At 46.0% G+C, this 24114-nt stretch overlaps 1 protein-coding gene across 2 annotated transcripts in view; it reads right to left on the bottom strand.

Annotated features, from left to right (window-relative positions):
* Positions 1–24114, bottom strand: part of DGKI (diacylglycerol kinase iota) — a 403697-nt gene that overhangs the window by 38134 nt on the left and 341449 nt on the right. For both annotated transcript variants that reach the window (XM_045855648.1, XM_045855646.1), the window contains one exon: positions 11527–11552. In XM_045855648.1, the coding sequence (XP_045711604.1) occupies positions 11527–11552 (26 nt within the window). The remainder of the gene's footprint in view (positions 1–11526; positions 11553–24114) is intronic.

Genomic DNA, 24114 nt, shown 5'->3' with positions numbered 1-24114 from the left:
ATAATAGCAGCACATGGCACATATTAATTAGAAAGATAGAAAAATTAAGCATTTTACTTCGGAGACATGAAAAGGAAATCTTTCACTTCGATGCTATGCTCAACTGACTATAAACACTATCACACCTTAGAAGCAAGAATTATAAAGGAAATAGCTAGTGCTAAGGCTTGTTCAAAAGATCCAAAATAGAATGGCCTTCAGTATGGGAATAGATCTTTAATGATATTTGTTACAGAGCAGATTTTACTGCTAGTTGCTGTGACGAGAAATCAAATGAAGCCTAAACCTTCATTTTCCTTAGTAATGCATATACTCTCAAGAGCCCAGCATTGTAAGAGTAAAGCGAAAGAAGTCTCTCTAAAGTCACACGCGTGTGTTCACACACACAAGTATAGCCCAAGTGCTAAAGAAATAGGGTGACACAGGGAAGGATTTCCTAGGGAAGTTGCAAGATACTGTTCACAAAGGGAAGATTTGCACCGACAGAAAAGAGGGGTCAAGAGTTTTCTATGGGGAGATGCCCCCCACCCCCCAGCACAAGGTGTGCGGGAGGAGGTGATGAGCAGCTTCACTTGATAAAGGGGGACCTCTGAGATGGGGCAGGAGCAGTCAATCAGGAAAAGAGAAGACAGAAGACGCTGGTGGAACACCTTCTGAGGCCCAGGTGACTATATGAGGCTGAAGACTTTTTAAATTGAATTTACTAAGGGGACGTTGGTTCATAAAACTATACAGGTTTCAAGTGCACAACTCAACGAAACATCATCTCTCTGCACACCGCATCACGTGGCCATCGTCCCAAGTCAAGTCTCTCTCCGCCCCCATTCCCTCCCCCACTTCGCCCACCTCCATCCACCCTCCACCTCCCTTTCCCTCTGACCACCACCACCCGTTGTCCGCGTCTATGGCTCGTGCATATGTTTCATTGCTTAATCCCTTCACCTTCTTTCACCGAGCCCCCAACCACCCACCCCTCCGACAGCTGTTCTTCTGTTCCGTGTTATCCTTGCCTCTGTTTCTATTTTCCTTGCCAGTTTATTTTTTCACTAAATTCCACATACAAGTGAGATCACATGGCACTTGTCTTTCTCTGACTGGCTTATTTCACTAAGCATTGTAACCCCACTCGGCAACTCCATTTGCAGAATATAACCTCAGCCAAGACTATCGCCTTCTTCCTCAAAGATAAAGGGAGCTTAGAGAAAAGAAAGATCACTGGGAAATCAGATGCTCCAAGAAGAATGACACTAGGGGGAGGGGCACACTTCCTGAGAACGAGGGGAAGCCCACTGGGTTACGTAGGGAGGACGGGAGGGGCAGCCAGGGGCGTGGCCAGAGAAGCAGCCCACAGCTGCTGCAAGAGCATGGCTTCCCTGACGTTTTTGCTTTCTGGTAAAACACCACTCGAAGTTGTTTTGCAATTACCTTCACCTACTGGGGTGAAAGGGGGCATGGAAATGTCACCAGACTGAGCAGAACTGAGCGGCTTCTGGCTGGCCACAGATCTCTTGCTCAGTCAAACACGGGGCTTTGTTTTGTCGGGAGGAAAGGGGGAAGCTGCATAATGAAATAGGAACGTATTTTGTTACTTGTTAAAGAGAGCCACCAGTGTGAAAGTGGCCTGCAGCGTTTCCACACTTGCCAAGCTCATTTCTTTTCTTTTCAGCGAGTGGGCGAGTGCTGAGGTGTGGAAATGGTAATGCTGTCTGTCATTGCCGCAGGTGGGGATAGTACACGGACGCTCACCTGCGGGAGCCCACGCGCGGGCCCCGGAGAGGGCATGGCGCGGGGGTCCCTGAAATGCCTTTCCAAAGCCAAAGGCGGCGTTTGAGGGTTTTCCCCATGTGTGCCATCCATTGTCCAGTATTCCCTCCTGACCCAGAGGCCCTGGACGCCAGCCAGTCCCGCCTGAGAGAAGGGCCCGCCCAGATTACCCAGCCCGCGAAGGAAGAGCCTGGGCAGGTGACTGCTCTTCCCGCCCCAAGACCAAGGCTCTCTCGAGCTCACCTGAGCATTTGCCCAGAAAGGCACAAGTCACTCCCGGCCCACTGGGCTGGAACCTGAAGGAAATATTTGGTGCCAGAAAACTTAGAAAACAATAAATCTGAATAATCTCCTAAATCCACGCAAACAGGACATATCAGGTCTATTGGTAGGAAAACGTACTCTCATTTGGGATATTTGGCATTGATGGCGTCTCTCACTCTCTCTTGCACTTTTTCTGCGCTGCTCTGCCCCTTTCTTTTGTTCCTGTTTGCAAGCAAAGCAAGGGCTGGGCACAGAGCTACCTGTTTTACCTGTGGGATCTAATCCAGTCCCCATAATAAACCTGCCAGAGATGTACTGTTATTGGCATCATCCTCATTTTCTGGGTGAAAATCTGAGGCTTACTGGGGTTAAGTCATTTGTTCAAGGCCACACAGCTAGTGTGCGGTACAGCCAGGACATAAAGCCAGCGTGGCCAGACGGGCCGGATATCAAGCACACTGTGGTGTCACTGGGTGGTGACATGAGGTCCTCTCTTCCCAGCGTTTCCCAGGCAAGCCCAGAAGGAGGTCCTTGTACAGTTCTCTCCGTGCCTCATCCTGTTCTGGCTCCGATGAAGAAAGGTGCAGGAAATGAAGCTGCCATTCTGGGGAAGGGATGTTGTGTGAAGCTAAGAAAAACATACCCTAAAATCCCGGACACCCAAGACAGACCCAGAAAATGAGGACTGACACAGAAGGCTGGCAAAACGAGGACGCATGTACTCAGCTGACTCTCGGAGTCACTAAGAGCTGGACTGATGAACATGTCCGAGGCTCTGGCCAGGGTAGGCTCAAGTAGCTGCGACAGTGTGGCCCAAACGAAAACACACAGAAAGCTGCTTCCAAGACACTGGAACGCCCAGGCTGAAGCAGCATGTCCAGGACTAACCTTCCAGGAACCAGCTGCATAAGTAACAAACACAGTCTAATATTTTGCATCCGGTCATCAAGAGAAGACATGCTTAGGCTGATATGGTTCAGGGCAGACAGTTAGCAGCGCCTGCTCAGTTCTTGCCTGAGAATAAGCCTTAGGAGGAGCACACTGGGGAACAAGTTTTCATTGGATATTAGGGTTTCTAGTTAAATAGAAAACAGACAAACACAGTAACAATTCCCCTTATGTAAGGACTGTATGACAGTAACTTCAGGGGACTTGCTCAGCCCCTTGATTACATGGGCATGAAGATAACCCATACAGCATCCTTTCGTATAGGGCAAAAATCTTAAATAAACACAGTCAACTTCAAAAAGTAAGCACAATTGGATTTTCCATTTTTGCTCTCAGAGATGGCTAGGTAGGGGCCAAGCCAGGCATTTTCTGTTCCCTTTTTAAACACTTATCTATAGCATAAGTGATTTATCTGCAGAATGAACTCTCCAATAGCTTCACTTCTAGAGGATCCCTGACCCGTCATCGGATTTGATGACCTTTGCTTCCATCCACATAAAAGCAAACCAGAAGGTTCACCTTCCTCTTTCCCTCTCTTCTTGTTCCTTTCTTATTTTTGCAATGTTTTAAATGCTTTAACTTAAATATTCTCTGAGGCCAAAGGCCATCTAAGGCAAAATTGTAGGTAAATCTCAGTAAGTAGCACCCCCACAACGACACACCATAATAAGGCTTCAAAAGATAATTAGATAATTACCACCAACAAAGCATTCCAAAGCAACCAAAAGGATCCCAGGATTATGCGGTCACAATCAACAGCAAGAGTTAATAAAGGGGAAGGAGAGAGAAGAGTGGGGTCAGGACTTGGAGAAAGACATACAACCTGATTTTGGAAAGCTTAGGGGTTTTTTGTTTTGGTTTCTTTGCTTGTTCTGTTTTCTTTTGCTTTTCTAATCAGCAGTGATCGTCTGTTTTCTTAGGATTTGTGAAAGAAGACCAGCCAAGGAAAAGAATGCTGTCGTTTATTCCTTCCCTCTCACACGGCCGTCTCCCCCAGTGAGACCGCCATAAAAGGCCATCTCTTCAGCACACCAGTGACCGAATGTCTTTGGCAAAGCACCAGGCCCAACCTATCCTCTCCAATAGGGAACAATGTTAATGAGGCCACAATGGGATTCAAAGATGTGCATTGAAGGTTTCTGTTTGCCAACACCACATACTGCCGCAAATGTAACAGCAAGACTCATACAGAGGGGATCGGTTCTGTGCCAGGGCACAGCCCAGAACGGGGCAACATCTCTATTCACGGGGCTTAGAGTTAAATAAGAATGGCAGCACCACCCATGGGGGGTGGGAAAGGTTTGGAACACGCCCAAAAAAACAGTAAGTGAATTAGGACAGAGAAATCGTGGGCATTTGAGTTGTCAGGAAAATTCATCATTGTTTGTCCTCCGAAGCTGTGGAGGTGGTTCCAAGACACAGGAATTAATGAGTGCTGAGGAGGGACTTGAATGGAGCACAATGAAGGGGGTCTGCCAGAGAGATGGTAGGAGTTGATACAAACCGTATGGCCGAGCGAATGCAAGGGAGATGGGATTTGGAGGGGAGCCTGCAGGCAGGGAGGAGAAACAGCTCGCTAAAGCCACGTGAGCTACACCAGGGTGAGAAGAGCCTCAAAAATGAGCACTAAAACGTTTGAATCTAATTAAAAAGCCAATGTGGGATTCCCTAGTCAGGAAACCGAATACGGGGCAAAAAAAAAAAAAAAAGAGCACTCGAGCAAGTTTGCACTGGCCAGCCCAAGGTCACGCAAAGCGGCACGTCGTGATGACTGATGTGAAAAGCACTTCCTTGCAAGGCAGTTAAAGCTCTGCAGATGTCTCCGTCTGTGTCAGCAGCCAAGTTTACCCAACACGCTTTGCTAATTAATATCTGATAGAAAATAAAGGGTAAAAGCATTTAGCCTTCTTTTTTTTAGCACTGTTTGCCATTTTAATTCTTGCAATATTATAACCTACTGACATGACGTACAATCATAAAAAATAAGTAAGAGGGACTTGATTTGGGGAAAGAAAATTATACTGTGCTAAATTATGTGACAAATTCAGACGAAGCTCTTCTATAGCAAATACACCAAGGGTCTTTAGGATTTTTTTAAAAAGGACCTTAAACACTAACCTTAAAATAATATAAAAGTTTTCATTATAGTATAATGAAAAATGATGTCGGTAGCAAAATAGTTGAAGATCAGTTTTTTTCCAAAGTTGGGAGAGCTATGTGTACTAAGTACCAAATATATTTCACCTGAAGTTCTGAATCCTCAACGAGCTTTAATACAAATACTTTTGCTTTGCTTTACTGAGCAACAGTTTGTGTCATAGTCGGGTCATCATTCTATCAGAATATGGTACCTGAGAATATAAACTTCTCAAATCATATGTGTTTACCCTTCTTAATCGACCCTATTATTCTGATCATAATTGTTTTTCTACTGTGATTTTTCTTAAGGAAATGGCTAACATTCAAGGGTTCTATCTTTTTTTAAATTTATTGATTTTTTTAAGAGAGAGAGGAGAGGGAGACAGAGACGGGGGAGAGAGAGACATCGATTTGTTGTTCCACTTATTCATGCATCCTTTGGTTGATTCTTGTATGTGCCCTGACTGTGGATGGAACCCACAACCTTGGCGTATCGGGACAATGCTCCAACCGACTGGGGTACCCGGTCAGGGCCAAGAATCCCACCTTTTTGAGAATGAGTGCTATTGATAAGAAATTAGATCCCTGCCCTGGCTGGTGTAGCTCAGTGGATTGAGCACGGGCCTGTGAAGCAAAGGGTCACCGGTTCAATTCCCAGTCAGGGCACATGCCTGGGTTGCAGGCCAGGTCCCCAGTGGAGGACACACGAGAGACAACCACACACTGATTTTTCTCTCCCTCTCTTCCTCCCTCCCTTCGCTTCTCTCTCACAATAAATAAGTAAAATCTTTACCCCCAAAAAGCGAAAATCTTCAAAAAAAAGGAAAGAAAAAGAAATCAGATCCCTGTTTTCTTGATTAAGGAAGTATGGGAGTAAGAGAAGTGGATCGAGAACATATGTTTGGATTCCTCTGTGTCAAGGGCACTGCTCACTGATACGGAAAAAAAACCTCATCTCTAATAACCAGTTCCCACCCAATAATTATGAGGCCTCCACTCAACAAAGATAATGTTCTGTGACATGAGCCCAAACCTCAGCACGGCTGCTGGGAGCGGCTCCGAGCAGGACCTGGATCAGGATAACCCGAGTCTGAGCCTTACTCTAAGCCTTACCAGCTATTCATGTGGCCTTGGAAAAGTTCTGTAATAGGTCTGTGCCTTAGTTTCCCCATCTGCAAAAGGGAAACAGTGGTAGTACTGGGGTTGTTGTGAAGACTAAATATATGGGAAACCCCAAGAGTAGTTTGTTAAGCAGGCGATAGCTTGGTGTGACTAAGGATGTTATTTAACTAACCTCTCTGAACCCCAGCAGAGGCTTACCTTAGGACGCTTACCTGAGGTACTCATCTTTAATAAACGATGCCTTTTTCTTTTACTTTTTAGTACATATAAGAATATATTATACCACATAATTTTAAAGGAGTAGTTGAAGTTATTTTGCTAAAATATGAGGACCCAAGCCATTAATCCACTCTAACTTACTTTCTCAAAAATCAATTCTTGAAAAAAATTTTAATTTCAGGAGGTATCATAGAAATGTTATGTGATCAGTGAAATAAGTGTATAACCTACCACTAAGCCATCCTAGGTTTAAACCCTAGAGAAATTCTTGTATAAAGACACTAAAAAGAGTTAGGAAGAGGAATGTTCATAAGGATGAATCACAAAAATATTATTCTGAACAAAAGAAGCAAATCACAGAGGATTTTGCAATAAAATTCAATCTATAAAAGTTCAAAATGAGCAAAACTATACCCATATATGTGAAATATATACACACATATACTCACATACACAAGTGTTCAGTTCTTAGCCTGTGTACATAGAAGTTCCTGTCAGTCATTTAAACTTAGCCGATAAATTTTTATACATCTTTATGAATATTTTCTATAATAAAATGATATCTAATATATAATTATAGTAAAGGGAAAAAATGACCTTACGGTGTTTGAGCCAAGGGGTGGCACTTCAAGGAGCTCTGGGCCCCACTACTGTGGATGTCACTGTGTGACTGTCCCTGTGTGACCTGCCACAAAGTGAACTGGCTCCGGCTTGACCGTGGACTCATCCTCGGGCGCCTACACTAGCGACTGCAGTTGTTCCAATCTTATTTCCATCTGCCCTTTCCTCCCTTCCTCATCTGCTGTGCTACTATAGCAACAAAAAAGCTGCCACATAACGTGATAGCCATTGTGGGCCAAGAGGGCCAGGAGACAGGACAGGGGAGGGACGCCGCCTCAGACACCCCAGGAGGAATCGGGTTGTTGGCGCTTCCTTCCCAGAGAGACACTAGTGCCTTTAATTTTGGAAGTGAGCAGACATGAATTAAGGCTGAGCCTCCAGCAGCACGCGGGCACAGGCAGAAGCAGCAGCACAGAGGCATTCTGGGAGGCCCGTGAAATAAGGAGGCTCTGGTAACAGAACAGAACCTGAGAGCTGGGAGCAGGCGGAGCAGCCCGGGCACAGGAGTGGCTCCAGGAGCAATTAGAACAATGAAGTGCTAGGCACTCCATGCGGAGGAAACTCAAAGGACAGGGCAGTCAATCACCGCCAAGCCTATCCTCTGACAAGGAGAAGGCTCCGGCTTCCAGATGTAGCATTAAAATGTAACGCTGCCCCTGGGACTGAGTGTGGCAGGTTTCCCTGAAGCTTCAGTTTCACTCAGTTCACTAATTAGGAGAGAATGTGACGCTGGTATTTCTTTTTTTCTACGGGGAAGAAATCTGTCCCAGCAGGAGGGACAAATGGTTGTGTTTGTTCTGTTTTGTTTTGTCATTAAAAAGAAATGACTGACGCTGTAGTAAATAAACTCTGGTTAGAGAGAAAGGATTTTTTTTCCTCTATAATTCTATCAACTCACTTTACTGCTGACCATTTCTTTTGCTTTCTGAGGACATGGTGGGCAAATGAGTGAGTGCTGGAATTACACCGGGTTTGAAAATGAATTCTACCACTTTCTAGCTGTGTGAGCATAAGCAAGTGATTTGAGAAAGCTGACCCCGTGTCCCCAGCTAGAGGGTAACACCTACGCTTCAGCGTTATTGGGAAAGATGAAATGAGAAAATGATGTAGCTGAAGCACTTTGGCACAGTGTCTGCACATCATAAGCACTCAATAAATTTGACCCCTCATTTTTAACGACTCCGATCTTCTAGTATATAAATAGACACATTTTCCGTTTCATTTACGCCTGTATCATCAACTGCACACGATCACATATCTAATCATAAACCGAACCTTTATTCGAAGTTTATACAAGCTAACTTAACCATTGTCACTCCTCTTCACCCAGATGGAAAAAGCCTCCCAATGAAAATTTAATATTTAATAATAATGTTGAAGGAAACAGTCTTCCGCCACAAGCACCCCCACCCCCACCTCCTACCCCCTCCCCAGCACACCTCCCAACTTTTCAAAGGCGGCATCTCTAGGAAACACACCCTCCCTCGCTGGGACAGCCACAGCACCGTGTTTGGGCTGCCTGTTAACCACCTGGAAAGTGATTTCCCAGGTGAGTCCCCATCTGAACTCACAACAACCCCATGGTGGGGGCGGGGTGGATAGGAATGGCCCTGATTTACAGACAAGGAGACGAACTCAGAGACAGTAAATGGCGAAGCCACGGTACTCAAGCATATTTTCTATGAGAAGGTAATATGTGGGAATTGAGAAGCCAGCCTGGTATTGAATTCTGGAAAATTAGATTTTCTCAAGGGTGAAGTCTGTTTTGGAAATAGTAGAAGTGACCAGTTATGAGAAAGAGAAGTATGATCATGGGTGGAAAGCAAATAAAATAGAAAGTCCAGAGAAATTGGACTTTATATTTTAAGCTCACACCCCTTGGTCTCGTGTGCCTCAATCCTCCCATCCACACGTTTGCAAAAAATGCCGCCCCTCAACACTCTTACGAGTATTCTGCAGAATCATTATTCTGCACAAATATAAGCTTGATGATATGATATTTGAGAGATTTTATGCTAACTACAGAAAATATGATCACAAAAATATATGTGATCCTCTATTTTTGGTATATGTGATCATATGTGACTAATAAAATGTGTAGGAAGACACATTTTAAGTACTAGTAAAAAATCTTGGTGATAAAGAAGGAAATAAGGGTATTTTCTAAGGATACATGGGCTGAAAGACTACAAAAATTTAGGTAAGATTAGGTAAATTAGTATTATAACATTACATTATATGTTTGAATAGTTTTGGAAAGTGGCAGAATCAAACTAAAGGGCCTGAACATGTAATAATTTCTTGGAAGCCAGGAAAATAGGAATGCCTTTTAATTTGGACAATGCTTTTAAATCATATATACCGGTTCTTCAAATAATCAATTCTGAAGTAGTGCTATTAATACCGACCAAGTCTTTCCGGTGGCGGTGACCTTTCGGAACTTCCCAGGCCACCAGCACATGCCCACCGACAGCTCTTGGCCTTGAGAATTCCGAGCAGACTACAGCACTGCAGTTCAGAAGTCTCCCCTCCCCCCGCTTCTCTGGAATAGGGGGTAAGTCCTTATTGATTGGAAGGCAAGGTCGCTAAGGGGAACTTTAGTTCAAGATACAAACCAAACACAGACTTCCAGTTTATCATTTGAACCTGGACGCCCAAGGACCTCTAACTTTATAATACAAACCTAGTCATACCAACACCGATACACAAAACAGCATCCAGTCTAGGTCCGCACCAGGTGGTCGGCCGCCTAATTCTGACTTGCTTGGGCCTGGATATAATTTTCCCCATGATTCTTCACAGAACATGACAGAACTTCGTTCCAGCATGGGCAGAAGTTTTATAGGACAGAAGAATAGGCCTGCCCCAGACTTTCTCGCTCTCTCCTTCACACATTCATTTAATAAACCTCTTTTTAACGTTCGCTACTCATTAGGATTGATATCACTCTCACAGTCTCACAGGGGACACAGGTAAATCAAACATGGAATTTATGTGCTGGATTCTAGAATGAAGGGAAGTATTGGATGCAGGGAGAAGGGGGTCGGGAAGCTGTCCCGGAGGAGGAGAGGATCCACCAGGTCACAGGCGGCAGGGGTGCTGTGTATGCGGCAAAAAGGAGGAGTGCCTTCCTGTCCGAAGGAACGGGAGGGAGAGGAGTGGGCAGACGTGATAAACACGGCGAGTCCCAGAAGTCAGACGCGGTGCTGCGTGGTTAGACACGGAGCGCAGACAGAAGGGAAGAGATGCCCAAAGACGCAGCAGAGGAAGACAGAGATTCCATCATTTAGAACTCTGGAGTCCGTGTTAAAACACGACATTGGAAAGCTCAGTACAATTATTGGTCTTCTGAAAATATTTCATCCTACAGGCAGTGGGCAGAGGGTTTTATTACAGAACAATCCGTTTGGTGGTGTCTACGTCTACAGTGAACTAGAGGTAGAAATCTGGAAGTACAAATACCAGGCAATAAACAACTTTAAAAATCCAAGAAAGACAGGGAGAGGGCTAAAAAAGAGAACAGAGAGAAAAGACCTCCAAAAAGCAGAATGACCACACGGAAAAGAGGGGACGAAGGGGGAAGCCTAAAACAGCTTCCGTGCCTCTCACTTGGCTGGCTGCAGGGACAATGGTGCCCTGAGCTACATGAGGGGCTGCACGAGGAGGAGGCCAGTTGTCTTCTTCGAGGCCTGGTTTATCCCAATTTTACAAGATCAATCACATGTCACTCTGCACTGCAGCAGCTATGGGCCATTCCACCCTCCCCTCCCCACTAGCCCCCGAAAGCTCCTTGAGGGGAAGAGTTCTGTGTTACACACCACAGCAGCATGCTGGTGTGGCACGACTGCCTGGCGTAAGTGACTCACTGTAGACACTGAACAGTTTTGCCTGTTGACTGAATAAATGAACAGCCCCAAAAGTGAGATGTGATCAAACCATACATCCTATCCCTTGAATAAAACAGGTGTTCCTTAAAAACTCACCTCAGCTGGATACCAGTCCATACCACTTACCAATTAGCTTCATTTCAGACTCATGGCGCCCCGTGCAAACCCCAATGTCCAAACTAAAAGGGGCGTTTAAGGAATACCTACCACAAAACCCCGTTTTAAAAACATCTGTAATTCAGAGAAGTTTAAAAACATCTGTAATGTGACTCTAGCCCAAAGTCACAAGAAGTTTCTGGCCGTGGGACTGACATCGGGCAGAACACATCAGACGTAAATGCTGTCAACCAAAATGGGTGTGACATATTCAAAGAAATACAAGGTATCAAATTCGGCTAGTGTGAATTAAGTTTTTAAAAGTACTGGACATTTCACACTAAAAACTAGAAGGCAAAAATCCTAGAGACATTTTAAAAAGTTAATTCTTCCCTCTTACAGTGAAATACAAGGGCCAGAGCTCAACTGTTAACCCTGAATTAGCGTAAGGAAGACAGATTCTTACCGTGATCTTCTGAAGACACTGGTGACCTAAAATGAGATAATAAGCATGATAAATCTCTTGTAAATGACACTGACAATTACAACAATGATCAAGAATAATGTTATACAAATTATACCCCAAAGTTCAGTTAAATAGGAATTCAACAGAGAAGACAGGGTCATTCATGTGTTGGTTGGATGGCACATTCCAATCAATAATTCCCACCAAGTTATTCCAATCAATAACTCCCAAAGCTTACCTGGATTGGTAGAGGGCCAGATGTCACTAAAATGTCTACCGTATGGTGTCGCAGGACCTCACGAACTTAGTGAAGTCTGGATTCATCACACACAGAGGGAGAACACACAGGGATGTATGTGATAGCAGGTGAAATCCCGTGCTGTCAGTGTTGCTAAGTGCCCGAGTCCAGACCCCAGAGGTTAATGATGACCAAGTTGGGAACATAATGTTTAGTGGATGAATAGTGGTTGAAGGAAATTTTTAGCGATTTTGGGATGCTTCATACTGCTTTATCTACTGGCCAGTAATATTTTTGTCTATTACATGAGTGAATGGCAAGGTATAAAGACACAGGAGTGTCATCAGCAGAAAAGTGTGTAATCATTTCCACTGCAGGTCCCTTCCAGTAAACTTTTGTGTGGGAAAGTGGAAGAAGGTCCCAAGATTCGGTAGGGAGGAAACTGGTGTCTGGGAGGTGGACCCAGGGGACAGGGAGAGGGAACCTGATGTCGCCCTATGTCATCCCTGCACGGTCAGCAGCTCGAGAGCTACCACCTGGCCACCCCGGGGGGATCCGCTCCATCCTCCCCTTGGAGACCCCCATTCCATACGGCCCACACACCGGTCTCCCCCACATGATTGTCAGCTCCTTGAAAACCAGGACCAGGCCTTATTTAAAACACAGTGGGCCCCGACTGAGATTTGTTGAATTCATTTGAGCACCACCACACCGGTGTTCAGACTTGGACACATTCTGGGGCTCCTCGAAAAGTCAGCATGTCTTGAACATGTCTTCAAACGCACTTCAAGACATGTTTGCCAGCTCCTATGCAAGCTGGGAGGGAAGTGCCTACGGAATGAGCCTGAAGCTCCAGGCTGGTGACAATGTGGCCACTGTCAGAGCCCAAAGACACCCAATGCGCCTGGCAACAGAGGTACCCATAATCTCCTTCACGATTAGGGAAAAATAAAGCAGAGGGTGTTGAATAGAGGTGAAATCAGATTGGAAGGCGAGTCTAAGGAAAAACACATATTGAAATAAGATGAAATAATTGCTTAAGCTGCCCAGAGCATTAAAAAAAAAGTAACAAGGAAACGTCTTCACTCCTGGTGTTTTCTGATATGGAGTGAGCAAAAAAACGTGTCTCAGATTGTTTGCAATTAATTTCTCACAGAACTACAGGAACAAAGAAAAACTCAAGAAAACGAACGACGCAACGTCTCAGGCGGAGAGCTCGGGCAGCGGCGTTTCTGCTGCCTTTCTGCAAAAGGAAAGGACTCGTGTTAACTCTGAGAAATTCCAGATGGCTCCGCGCAAGTCCCGCGGGGATGCATTGCGCGGTGTGTCCGGGCCGTGGGGAGAGACTATCGATTTCAGAGTGTTTTCTAAGGGTTAGTCATGTTGGGTTTCTGTGCTGAACGTCTCTCACACGCCTGGATTTGTGGAATTCCGAGACATATGGAGTATTTCAATCCTCACCCAGTATTTCACCTTGTGCTGTAACAAGTCACTAAATTATACGGCTGAGACATGTGCAGGGGAGACATTATGCCTGGAAATGGGCATGAAATGTTTTTCAGAACTGAGCTCTGGAGGGAAGAAATATTGTGAAATCAGCAACATAAGTAGTTATTTTTTAAAAAAAACAGAGCAGTTGAATCCCAGGAGCAGATCATCTTCCTCCAGCTGACAACGAAGAAATGCAGAAAAGCTCAGGGCCTCCGCTTCCCTCTGCACCTGGAGGACTGGTCCGTCCCAGACTGCGGCTCCTCCCCACCCACTTTATCTTGGCGATAGCGTCGGCTCCGCTGCGGCGAGCACTCGGATAGCTCCAGGATTTAAAGTCGTCTTCCTCACATCTTTCCTGATCCCTAGTCTTCTATTACAGTCTATACAATATTTACATTTATTTTGCTTTTTCTTAGGGGTCTCTGTCTTACATTTTAATTTACGTTTTATTTAGGTGCAGTACAGTAACACAACATAAACAAAAACTGAAACCCTGCAGCTTTTGCCTTCTATCTTATTAAATCTGACTCATCTTTATTCAGGCGTGACTCTTTCAATTTGTGTGGATTGAAACACAAATGGTAATTATTACTTGAGACCCTATTAACTTCCAGGCTCTGTGTCAAGTGATGGAGATACAAAGGTGAACAAGATATCAGTTTCAAGGAATTAATAATCTACTGAAGAAGAAAAAATATGTAAACAAATGATTACAATTCAGTGAAAAAATGTAACAACCAAAACATACACAAACTAGAGAAGAAAGACCAATCGTGTCCCAAAAGAGGGAAAGAAGACTTCAGGAAGCAAGAACCATTGAGCTGGGCTTTGCAGGAGAAGTAGAAGCTTAGCAGGTAAGAAGGGAAAAGCATGCTGGGTAGAAGGAACAGACGTAGGAAAAGGAGCGCAGGTGTGCGATTTCATAGTCTGTTACCAGACCCACACAAAACTCAGTGTTGCTACTAAGTGAAGGGCTAGGGACAGAACTAGAGATGTAAGAGGCAGGACCACTTCACCCCAGACTAGGGGTTCGAAACAGAACCCACCGATGCACATGTGAGTAACCCACGAAAAGGAACCAGCATATCTCCACAAAGACGCCCGGAGAAGGAAGCAGGACAAGGACGTGCTGGCAGATGCAGGCTGGGAATGTGCTGGAAAGAAACAGCGTGGAGCAGGGGAAAACTGCTAACAGGCTTCCGTGAAATTCAGAACTGCAAGAAGGGAAGGAAGGGATGAAGGAAGACAGACAGGGAGGAGGGAATCAAGGGTGGAAACGGAGCCCTCGGTGAACGGAAACTTGAAGAAGAACCTACAGCAGGGAATGAACACAGGTTCGCCCGCAGCCTTTGAACTAGTGAGCTGCCGAGAAAGCTCGAGAGCCTTGTCCCCTGCGTCACCGCTGCACCGGGAGAGAAGATGAAGAGGAGACGAATAGCAGTGAAAAACATATTAAGAAATGATCCACTGGTTTATTCGTCTGTTCAGGCTTTGTGGAAGGGTTTTGATTTTGTTCACTTTAATTTACTTTTCTATATATTTTGACTCAAAGGCTTTGCTGGTAAAAATCCTTTTCCAAATGTAACCCTGCCTGGTAGACTATCCATGCTTTTCTCTCCTTTTAAGGGAAGGTAACGCTTCTCAAACCAGGGTGCACATGGGAACTTGAAAATGAGGGAGGCCCCAGGAAAACAGCACACTATTTTTACATGGGAAATTATATCATTTAACTGGTAAAATTATAAGATTATTTTTGTATTGAAACTAGCAACAAAGGTTGCCTGAATTCTTAAAATAAAGCAATAAACTTCAAAAACAAAAAAAGTCTGTGTAAAGCAGAGGGCTCAGGTAATGCCTCCATGGTTCCCAGGAGGGTGTCTGTTCTCCTCTGGAACAGGGGGGTTTCCATGGAAAAGTCTAAACGTATAAAACGATCCACCTAAACATAACGTCTTGGAATGAATCATTTTATGAGACTAATGTATAAAGACACCTAGAATCTGACAGAATGAGACATAAACCATACATTGGCCAGTGGCTTCTGTATAGGACAGACGAGTCATCACTTAAAACACAAGGAAGGTCCAAGACACTCAAAGACAGTCACTGAGATTGCCTTCCACCAGCACGTGGCCCTTCAAACCTCCTAATCTTTTGAGTAGATCAATTGCAAGGCTTACAGGCATTGAAGTAGGTGCCCAGTTTTCTACCAGCAAAGTACTAATTCAAGAGAGCGACAGAGGGTTATATTAATAAGGCAAAAGCATTGCACTTCTTGCGATGTTTTATTGTTTTTAATCAACCAGCCTGGAACCGAGAAGGTGAGCACCACGACGCATTCAGCCCTTCCGATGCGCTAGAATGCTCTGCAATGGGTTTTAGGGCCGTGAATTTCTTGGCAAGCTGGATGAAATTCTCCAAACCTACGAGCTCATCCTAACACAGTATCTTGTTAATCTGAATAATGCTCTCTTGACTCTACTTTTTTTTAGCCTCTAAATCATACTTTTTCTTCTGTTTTCATTCCTCAGCTTTAATTCAGTAGTGTCCATGATTTCCCTACTCGGCCCTCCTTGGTGTGTCTGCATCATTTCTTTCCTTGGGGAGAGACAGGGGGTCAACAGACTAGCCACCTTAGATAACCTTTCCTAAGATGAAAGATATCAATTAGGTGAACACTGGGGACCCGTCTACATGGGTCTATCAGTTTCTGGAGAGAACCGCCCCACAAGGGGATGTCTAACTCCCTCCCCGGCGTCTCCAACACACGTACTCACTACTGAGCATGTGTAAACCGTCACCTCGAGGGGAGCTGGCCAAGGAATGGAGTCACATGGAGGTGAGCTTAGAACACACACACAGCACAGGTTAAGCCCCGAGTCTGAACTGGCACAAGAACAGAGGTCTGTGTTCTGAAAACACTCAGCAATGGAGTGTTGCCCTAAAACTGTGGATGGCGGGGGTCAGGTGGGGCAGATACAGTGACAGCCACTCCCAGTCCTGGCTGGAGGAGCCGGGGCCCCTCTGCTGCCTGGCCACTGCCCCAGAATTACAGAGGAAACCAAGGAGGGACGCTCTCCTGACAGCTAGAGGCTGTGCTCTCTCTCCCCTCGCTTGGCCCACCACCAATAAACCGCTCCTTGGCTGTGAGGTCCTCACTGGGGAACAAAGGAACGTGCACATGGAGCGTGCACACGACGCTCTCTCATGTTCATGTTCTCCTTGGGCCTGCCTGTCCTCTTTGTCCGCCAGCTTTAGGGCGAGGGCTGCAGCCCACGCACTGCTTCCTACGGGCACAGGGCACTCACCCGTCCTCCGCGGGCAGAGGAAGAGAAGCCTCTGGTCTCTAGTTTATATCAACTCAAAACGTTCTTGCCCTCTGTCTCTCTCTTTCCATTTTTCTTTTCTTTCTCCCTCTCCTGACCACGGCCCTGAAAGATCCCTGGGCTTAAGTCTTCCGCCTGCCTCACACATGGGTGGGATGCAGTCTCTGTAGAATGGTGGGCTCCCACCAGGAACATCCGGACCTGGGCGAAACCACCCCGGCTGGATTCCGTGTCCTGCCTGCACCACTACTGCTGGCTCTCTGTTGACAAACTCCTGAGAAACGGCCCAAAGGAAACCGCTCTCCCAGCTGGGCGCCCCTTCCAGGCGCATTTTCAGCTCACACCACTGCTGCAGAAACGCCATCTTTCTCCTTTCCGTTTTACCTTGAAGCGGTGATGCCCCACACATCGAGCTTATTTCCTGTCGATGGACAAAGGATTTCCACCGAAGTCGAGGAAGCCCAAGAACAATGTAATGCGACTCTAAGTCTGGCTATAGGTGACCCTCTCCGGACAATAGCTTTACTCCCTTGAGTTACCCCAGAAGATCTTCACTGCCTGGAGGCCTGCCGTGTCCAGCCGATGACATCATTCTTAGGGCTCCCGCGAGAAACAGCGAGATCTCAGATCTCGGTGACACCTGACATCTTCACCACCACGACTCTATCCCCAAAGCATCTCTAACTAGGAAGATAGAACCCAAACGCCTTAGCACTGAGAATCCCCATCAACCCCACAATCCTCTCTTTGTTTGCCACCCCCCCCCCCCCACTAATTATGAATATTGCTATTAAGACAATACACAAAGCACATACAGTAAAAGACAGGGCAGGAGAGAACGGGAGCGAGCGAGATGAAAGTGACAGCAGCCACACAAAGTGGCATTGAAAGGAGAGAAAGACAAACACATTCTCTATTCAAGTGGCCGCAGACCCATTCAGGGACTGCCAGGCAGCCTTAAAGGTAACATTCACCGCCAATAGCGGGGAGGGAGCAGGAAGAGCAAACTCCAAGGAAGGAGAGAGAGATGGGCATTTGTGTGGAGCGAGGGAAATACGCCCCGGAACTCAGATAGTAAAGTTCGCTGGTGATTCCTTCATTTGATGTAAATGCCACTAATTCTCTTCATTCTCGTAAGTTCCTATTCTTGAAGACTCTGCTACCCAAATATATACCTTGATAATCTCCCCATGAGCTATACCTGCAATTTCTAGTGTTTTTAAATAAGGTCTTGAATCAAGTTGTATTTGGCATTTCGAAATTACCTCTGTTTTGCCACTGATTTGTACAATTCAATTCCTCCTAGACAAGCTCCTTGGTTTGCTGAGAAAGCCCCTAAATGCCCTTTGAGCTTGAAATTTTACTGCCATCTACTGTTCATCCCTAAGAATTGCAACAAAATGAGGAGAAAGGAGTTTGAATTCTGTGGGTAAACAGATGGGCAGAAATGGGCAAAATCGGGCAGGAGACCTAGGGAAAAAATTGATAAAAGAAAGAGACGGCCTTGAAAGAACTAACGTTTAACAAGTTCATTTAATATGCAAACTTCAGCATCATACTTTTTATTACCTAAAATATGAACACTGCAGGAAAACACTTTAGCATTTTGAAGAAGACGCTGAAAAAATTGTTTATTAGACACAGTGCAGTCACGCAGATATAAAGGATGTGATACTTCACATTAGAAATCAGTATTTTCAATATAATTGCCTGCCTACTTTCTAAAATGGGAGCAAAAAATAGCAAAGGCATGTTATTTTGAAATCTACTCAGCCAGTAGGGAGCACCCTTTTAAAAAACCTAAGCTGTGCCCAGGCTGGTGTGGCTCAGTGGATTCAGTGCTGGACTCTGAACCAAAGGGTCACTGGTTCAATTCCCAGTCAGGGCACATGCCTGGGTTGGAAGCCAGGACTCCAGCTCAGGGCGCACAAGAGGCAACTGCACATTGATGTTTCTGTCTCTCTCTTTCTCCTTCCCTTCCCCTCTCTGGAAATAAATAAAATCTTTTTTTAAAAAAAGCCTAAGCTGTGAAATTAAGAACAATCTAACAATAGCCAGAGGGGTGGGGGGAGGGGACAGCAGGGAGAAGGGTTTGCAGGAACTACTGTAAAGGACACATGGACAAAACCCAGGGGGAGGGGTGGAAGCAAGGGAGGGAGGTGGGTTTGGCTGGGGTAGGGGGAGTGGTGGGGAGAAAATGCAGGCAACCATAATTAACAACAAGTAATTAAAACCAAAACCAAAACCAAAACCAAACCTGCGGGCTTTGTTCTGGCGACCCTCGAGCCCAGGCCCACGGTGCCTGCTGAGACACGATCTGTCTGGAGTTTTGTGAGTGTGGATTCTTTTTTTCTTAAGTTTGTCAAGGAACATGTATAAAGGACACATGGACAAAGCCAAAGGCGGGTAGGATCAAGGGTGGGAGGTGGGGGTGGCCGGGGGGGGGGCGTGGTGGGGGAAAAATGGAGACAACTGTACTTGAACAACAATAAAAAAATTCAAAAAAATTACAGATTGAAATGCAAAGCTCTGGACCGTGGAGGCAAATCACGTGAGCGCCATGTTTAGTGTTAAGAAAGAAACTTACCGTATTTTTCGGACTATAAGATGCACACCCCCCTCCAAATTTGGGAGGTATAATGATTATTAATGCTGCTGTTGAGTTCGGTTTCCATTTACATTGGTGAAATATTATGTTATATATGTTATTAAATATTTTACCACATTTTTTGCTTCAAAATGTTTTCCCTCTAAAACCTAGATGCGTCTTATAGTCTGGAAAATGCGGGGTCTGTGAAAGGCCGTCTCACGTACCGGATGCAGGATCCGCACTGTCAGCCTGCGGGCCCACGGTAACTGAGCCAGGGCTCACCCACAGCTCACCGTTTTTAGGAAATCAAGTCAGGGCTTCTTAATACAGCTTCAAAATATGGAAGAAAAGAAAGGGGAAAAAACAGGTGCAGTTGGAAGCTACTTTGGCATCTCATCTGAAGAGAACTCTGACACATTCCAGAAGTTTCCCCATCACCCTCTCCCACCTCACTGACTCCTTGGAAGAGGGAGTTCATGCTTAAGACACTGGCCTGGGAAGCAGAATCCAAAGCGTCTGTCTCTTCCCAATTCTACGTCTAGAGAAGGGACAGCTTTCAAGTAATATTAGCATAAACAATCAAAACCAGGAGAAGAGTAAAGAGCAAAACAATCTCATCATCTCATAAAAAATGATAAATTAAGGCAAGTAGATCACAGCGATAATGAGAACAAACAGGGAAAATGAGCTCCACGGACTCTAGCTTTGAGAATTAACTCAGTTAATTCAATATTTCAATAATTAAGCACTGCTCCGTGCTGTCCAGGAGTTGTGAGCGATACTGAATTTAGAACATTTCACTCCCCGTGCGAGGAGACCCTCAGGGACTCGTGCAGGGAGACGAATCAATCACACAGAGCACAGAAGAAAACGGCAGGGCAGTACTGGCGGTGGTAGTTGCTCCTGGGCTCGGCAATTAGCAGAAGAGCCAGAAAAGTGAGAAAAAGGGAAAATGTGGCTCTGTCTCCCTGGATTCCGAATAAGTAGCCTCTTCGTGTTGTAGGTTTATTTCGTGTCCGCCGTCATTAGTGTTGTGGGTTTGGGGCTCCGCAGAGGTTCCCGAGGGAAGTTCCACAAGCTTTACGTTCCTGTCCCCCCATCTTCCACTTCTGATGGCGGCAAGGGCACCCCCTTCATACCTGACCCCCACCTGAGCGCACCCAGCGACTACTGGTCAGTGCCCTACAGCCTGGGATGCGCAGGCAAATAGGTTTGAAAGGATTTCAAAATTATCATTCATACTTTCAATCAATGTAATCAAATGATTCATCAAAGGCAGATACACTAAAATAAATAAATAAAAATAGGAACACAAGAGTCCTGGTGGGAGTTTGAGAAAGAAGCCGAAGGACTGACAGGTTGTGTTGGAGGTGAGTGGTCCGAGAGGAGGGGGGGCTGTCAGGAGGCCCTGGAAACCTTGGAGCAGACTTTCGAGAGTGGCGAGCGCCGGACTCTGGAGGAGGAGGGCAGGACACAGGGCCCACGGGGACCACCTTGCCCTCCTGGTCGCCCTCACCTGCGTTCCCTGAGGTCTCTGCCTCTTCTCTGTGGAGGTGGGGAGGGAAAGGGGTGAGGCAGCAGTGAGCTGACTTCTAGGTGACCTTTGGAGGATGCGTGGGGACAGGTGAGCCTCAGGACCAGCGGTCAGGAGCGGACTTACTGCAGAAATACGTCACAGGCAGATGCACCAAAGTCGCAGTCAGGATAAAGTGCGGCTGCTTCTCTCTTCTCCGATCCCTAATACTAAAAACACGCGTTTAGCTCAGATCCTGACAGGCAGCCGATCTGAGCAGAGGAGAGGCAGCCTCCCTGCTTCTCTCCTGCTGTCGAAACCTGCTGAGGGAGCCCCGTGGTGTGTCCAGAGAACATGTCCCCAGGTACATGGACTCCAAGGGACGGGGCCTCTCAGAAGGACATGGCAGTGGGCTTAACTTTGAATATTTGTCCCCTTTCAAAAAGGAAGGAAACACCCATTGTTTGAGCCTTCAGAAACTATGCCCCTTTCCTGACGGCATGGCCACTTTTCCCAGCATGCTCTGAGAGATGCTTCTCACCATTCCTGACTACATCTTAACCCCAGTGTTTAGAAAAGCTGGGCCCCCAAGGAGAGACACGCCTCCATTTAGTAGGACTACTGTTGCCTCCATCGACGCTGATGTGCGTTAGCTCGGATCCTGTCTAACTTACCCAACTGTACCCCCACTCTGACTGCCAAACTAATGAGACTGCAATGTCAGACTGTCACCTAAAGGCCCCTCAGAAAGACTCAGTGACTGCTTCAGGGATGAGAGGACCGATCACACACCAAAAGAATGCATGGTGACCCTGCCACCAGCACCTGGCTGCTCACAGGGGACATGAGACAGGATGAGGACCCAAGTCCGAGCTGCCAGCACCACAGCAGAAAAACAGAAACATCCCCCTTCCCCTATAGCTTGGCAGTACTTGCTCTAAGTTCTGAATGGACGGGGAGATGAAGTTACCATTTTCCCCATTTTAGAATGGTGCTTAAATGGTTTTGTCACGAAAGACGCCATCACCTTCCTGCTAGCTTTGCTTAATGCCCCAGAGCGGTCAGTGCTGTGGTTAGGAGGAGGTGTGCCCACTGTGTTTTTAAAGGAGCCTCCAATCAGCCCCCAAGAGGCCCTTCTGCAGCCCCGCCGCCTGGCAGGCAACTCGGGGAACTCGCTGTTCTGACATATGGTCCCCCCGCTTCCGAAGGCTCTGCTTTCGCCTCCCTTCCTTCGGTTGGAAATCCTTGGGAAGCCCCAGGATCCAGTTCTGCCTATAAAATCTTGGTGGTTTATGGTTCCCCACATGCCACGTTCCTTCCCCTCCATCCAAAGAACTTCTAAAACCTCTTCAAACACCGAGCATTATTGACATAACTGAAATAACCCAGACACAGGCCAGCGCGGCGCTGCAGCGGCCTCTAGACCGACCCCTCCTGTGGGCCCCGCCCTGCCACCGCGCTCCTCCATCCTCCAGGGTGTGCCCGCGCCGCTTCCTCGCCCACCAGAGTCCGCTTTAGCTGCCCGGTGAAACGGCAGCGTCTCGGGTCAGGGAGTCAGTGCATCTTCATGATTTAACTGTGTGAATACCCTGTATCAAACAGATCCTTATTACAGCATGAAGGATGTCAACGGTCCCACAGCCTAACGAAAATGCGGGACACTTGGTATAGTGTTGAGTGACAACTGCCATGGAATTAGCACTGGGTTCATGATGGCACGACACACAGACTTTCCCTTTTGGTTAATTGAGCCCCTTTTCTCTAACACCCACTCTTCAGCCACTCCCCCAGCAGGCCAGCCCTCCTGAGTGCGGGTTATCCAGGGCTCCGTGCCAAGTGCTGCACACACAGAATGAGCAAGGCACCATCCGTCCATCCCAGGGACGCACACGCCTTCGAGACAGATCCGAGCCACTTCCCTCGTGTTCCCTCAAGTGTGAGTGGGTGAGGCCGCCGGGTTTTATAAATGAGAAAAGAGAATGGCTGAACAGGAATAATATGGCCTCGTGTTGTAATCACGGGCTAAACTTGAAAGTCAGAATTGGAAGGGCAGAATTCTTGTCATTTTAAATAGGATGGATGTTTAGTAATAACAAGGTTTAGCACCTTGTTATTAGCTTACCTTAGCAAGTCTCCACCACCAACCCCATGTTGGTCAAAATAAGATCTGATGCACAAAGACTTCTTTTCTGGCTCTGCCACTAACTAACCTCAGAAATGCCCTGGCTGGCATAGCTCAGTGGATTGAAGGTGGGCTGTGAACCAAAGTGTCACAGGTTCGATTCCCAGTCAGGGTATATGCCTGGGTTGCAGGCCATGACCCCTGGCAACCACACATTGATGTTTCTCTCTCTCTCTCTCTCTATCTCCCTTCCTTCCCTCTCTAAAAATAAATAAATAAAATCTTAAAAAAAAAGAAATGGAAATGTAGCTCCATGTTAAGGGGAAAAAAAGGTGTAGAACTCAAATACACATAACTGTTTGAGGAACAATTATAAAAAGAACAGAGAAAAATCTCTCCTTAAATACTCCGCACAGATAAAGAGACAGAATATTATTACATGCTTGGCTAAAAGGAGGTGGTAACAACTTGAGGTAAGGCAGGGAGAAGAAGAAGACACGTATCAGCTAAAAAGTAGCATTTCCAGCCTGAGTGATTAGCCAGGGAGAACAAGATTTGGGCCAGTCAAAGGTAAGTAGGGACGGGATGCAATTATCTCCGTGAAACAGATGCGAGGGACCGTCTCTACCCTGACAGCGCCGATTCCATCTCTAAGACGTCTTCCAGCAAAACCCGCGCCCCACTAAGAAGATTAATTTTCTCTCTCTTATCTGACTGTGATGTTGGAAGGATAGTTCCACAACCCAAATCACTGCTCAATAGTCTGCCTTCCTGTTGAGAACTGGAGCTTTGACAATATGCGCAATTATCTTTTTTATTTGGCAGGCCAACGCTAACGTTCCAAGACGAAACCGGGTAAAGGAAGTGGCAGGAGACAAGCGGGAAATGTAGCTGTCGCTCCCACGCTCAGCCCAGAACTTCTGAGGTTTTGAAAGGGGGGAAATTTCAGAACTATCTTCTTGATATGGTGTTTAGAATTGTAGATGACACTAAAAAGGAGATATGTGTGTATATATATACATATATATATCTTTCAGTTTAAAGTATTATTAGGTATTTGGATTTCTCTAAATGACTTGCCAGTTCTATGAACTTTCTTACGCACACATTGGCTGGAGTGAAACTAAACTATCATTGAGTCCATTCAATTATCTGAAGTCCATTCTGCTTATATAATGATGCAATGCAGACACTGATCTCCTTTTGTGCAAAGGTTAAAAGAAATCAGTATGAAACCCTTAAAAAGCCTTTTTTAGGCTAACATTTTTTCATTAATTCTTTAAACGTTCCTCCTTTTTATATAAAAAT

This window comes from Phyllostomus hastatus, unplaced genomic scaffold (genome assembly GCF_019186645.2).
Source record: "Phyllostomus hastatus isolate PE091 unplaced genomic scaffold, TTU_PhHast_1.1 phas_scaffold_114, whole genome shotgun sequence".
NCBI lineage: Eukaryota > Metazoa > Chordata > Mammalia > Chiroptera > Phyllostomidae > Phyllostomus > Phyllostomus hastatus.
Note: the sequence above shows the minus strand (reverse complement) of the source record. Positions and strands in the feature narration are given on the sequence as shown.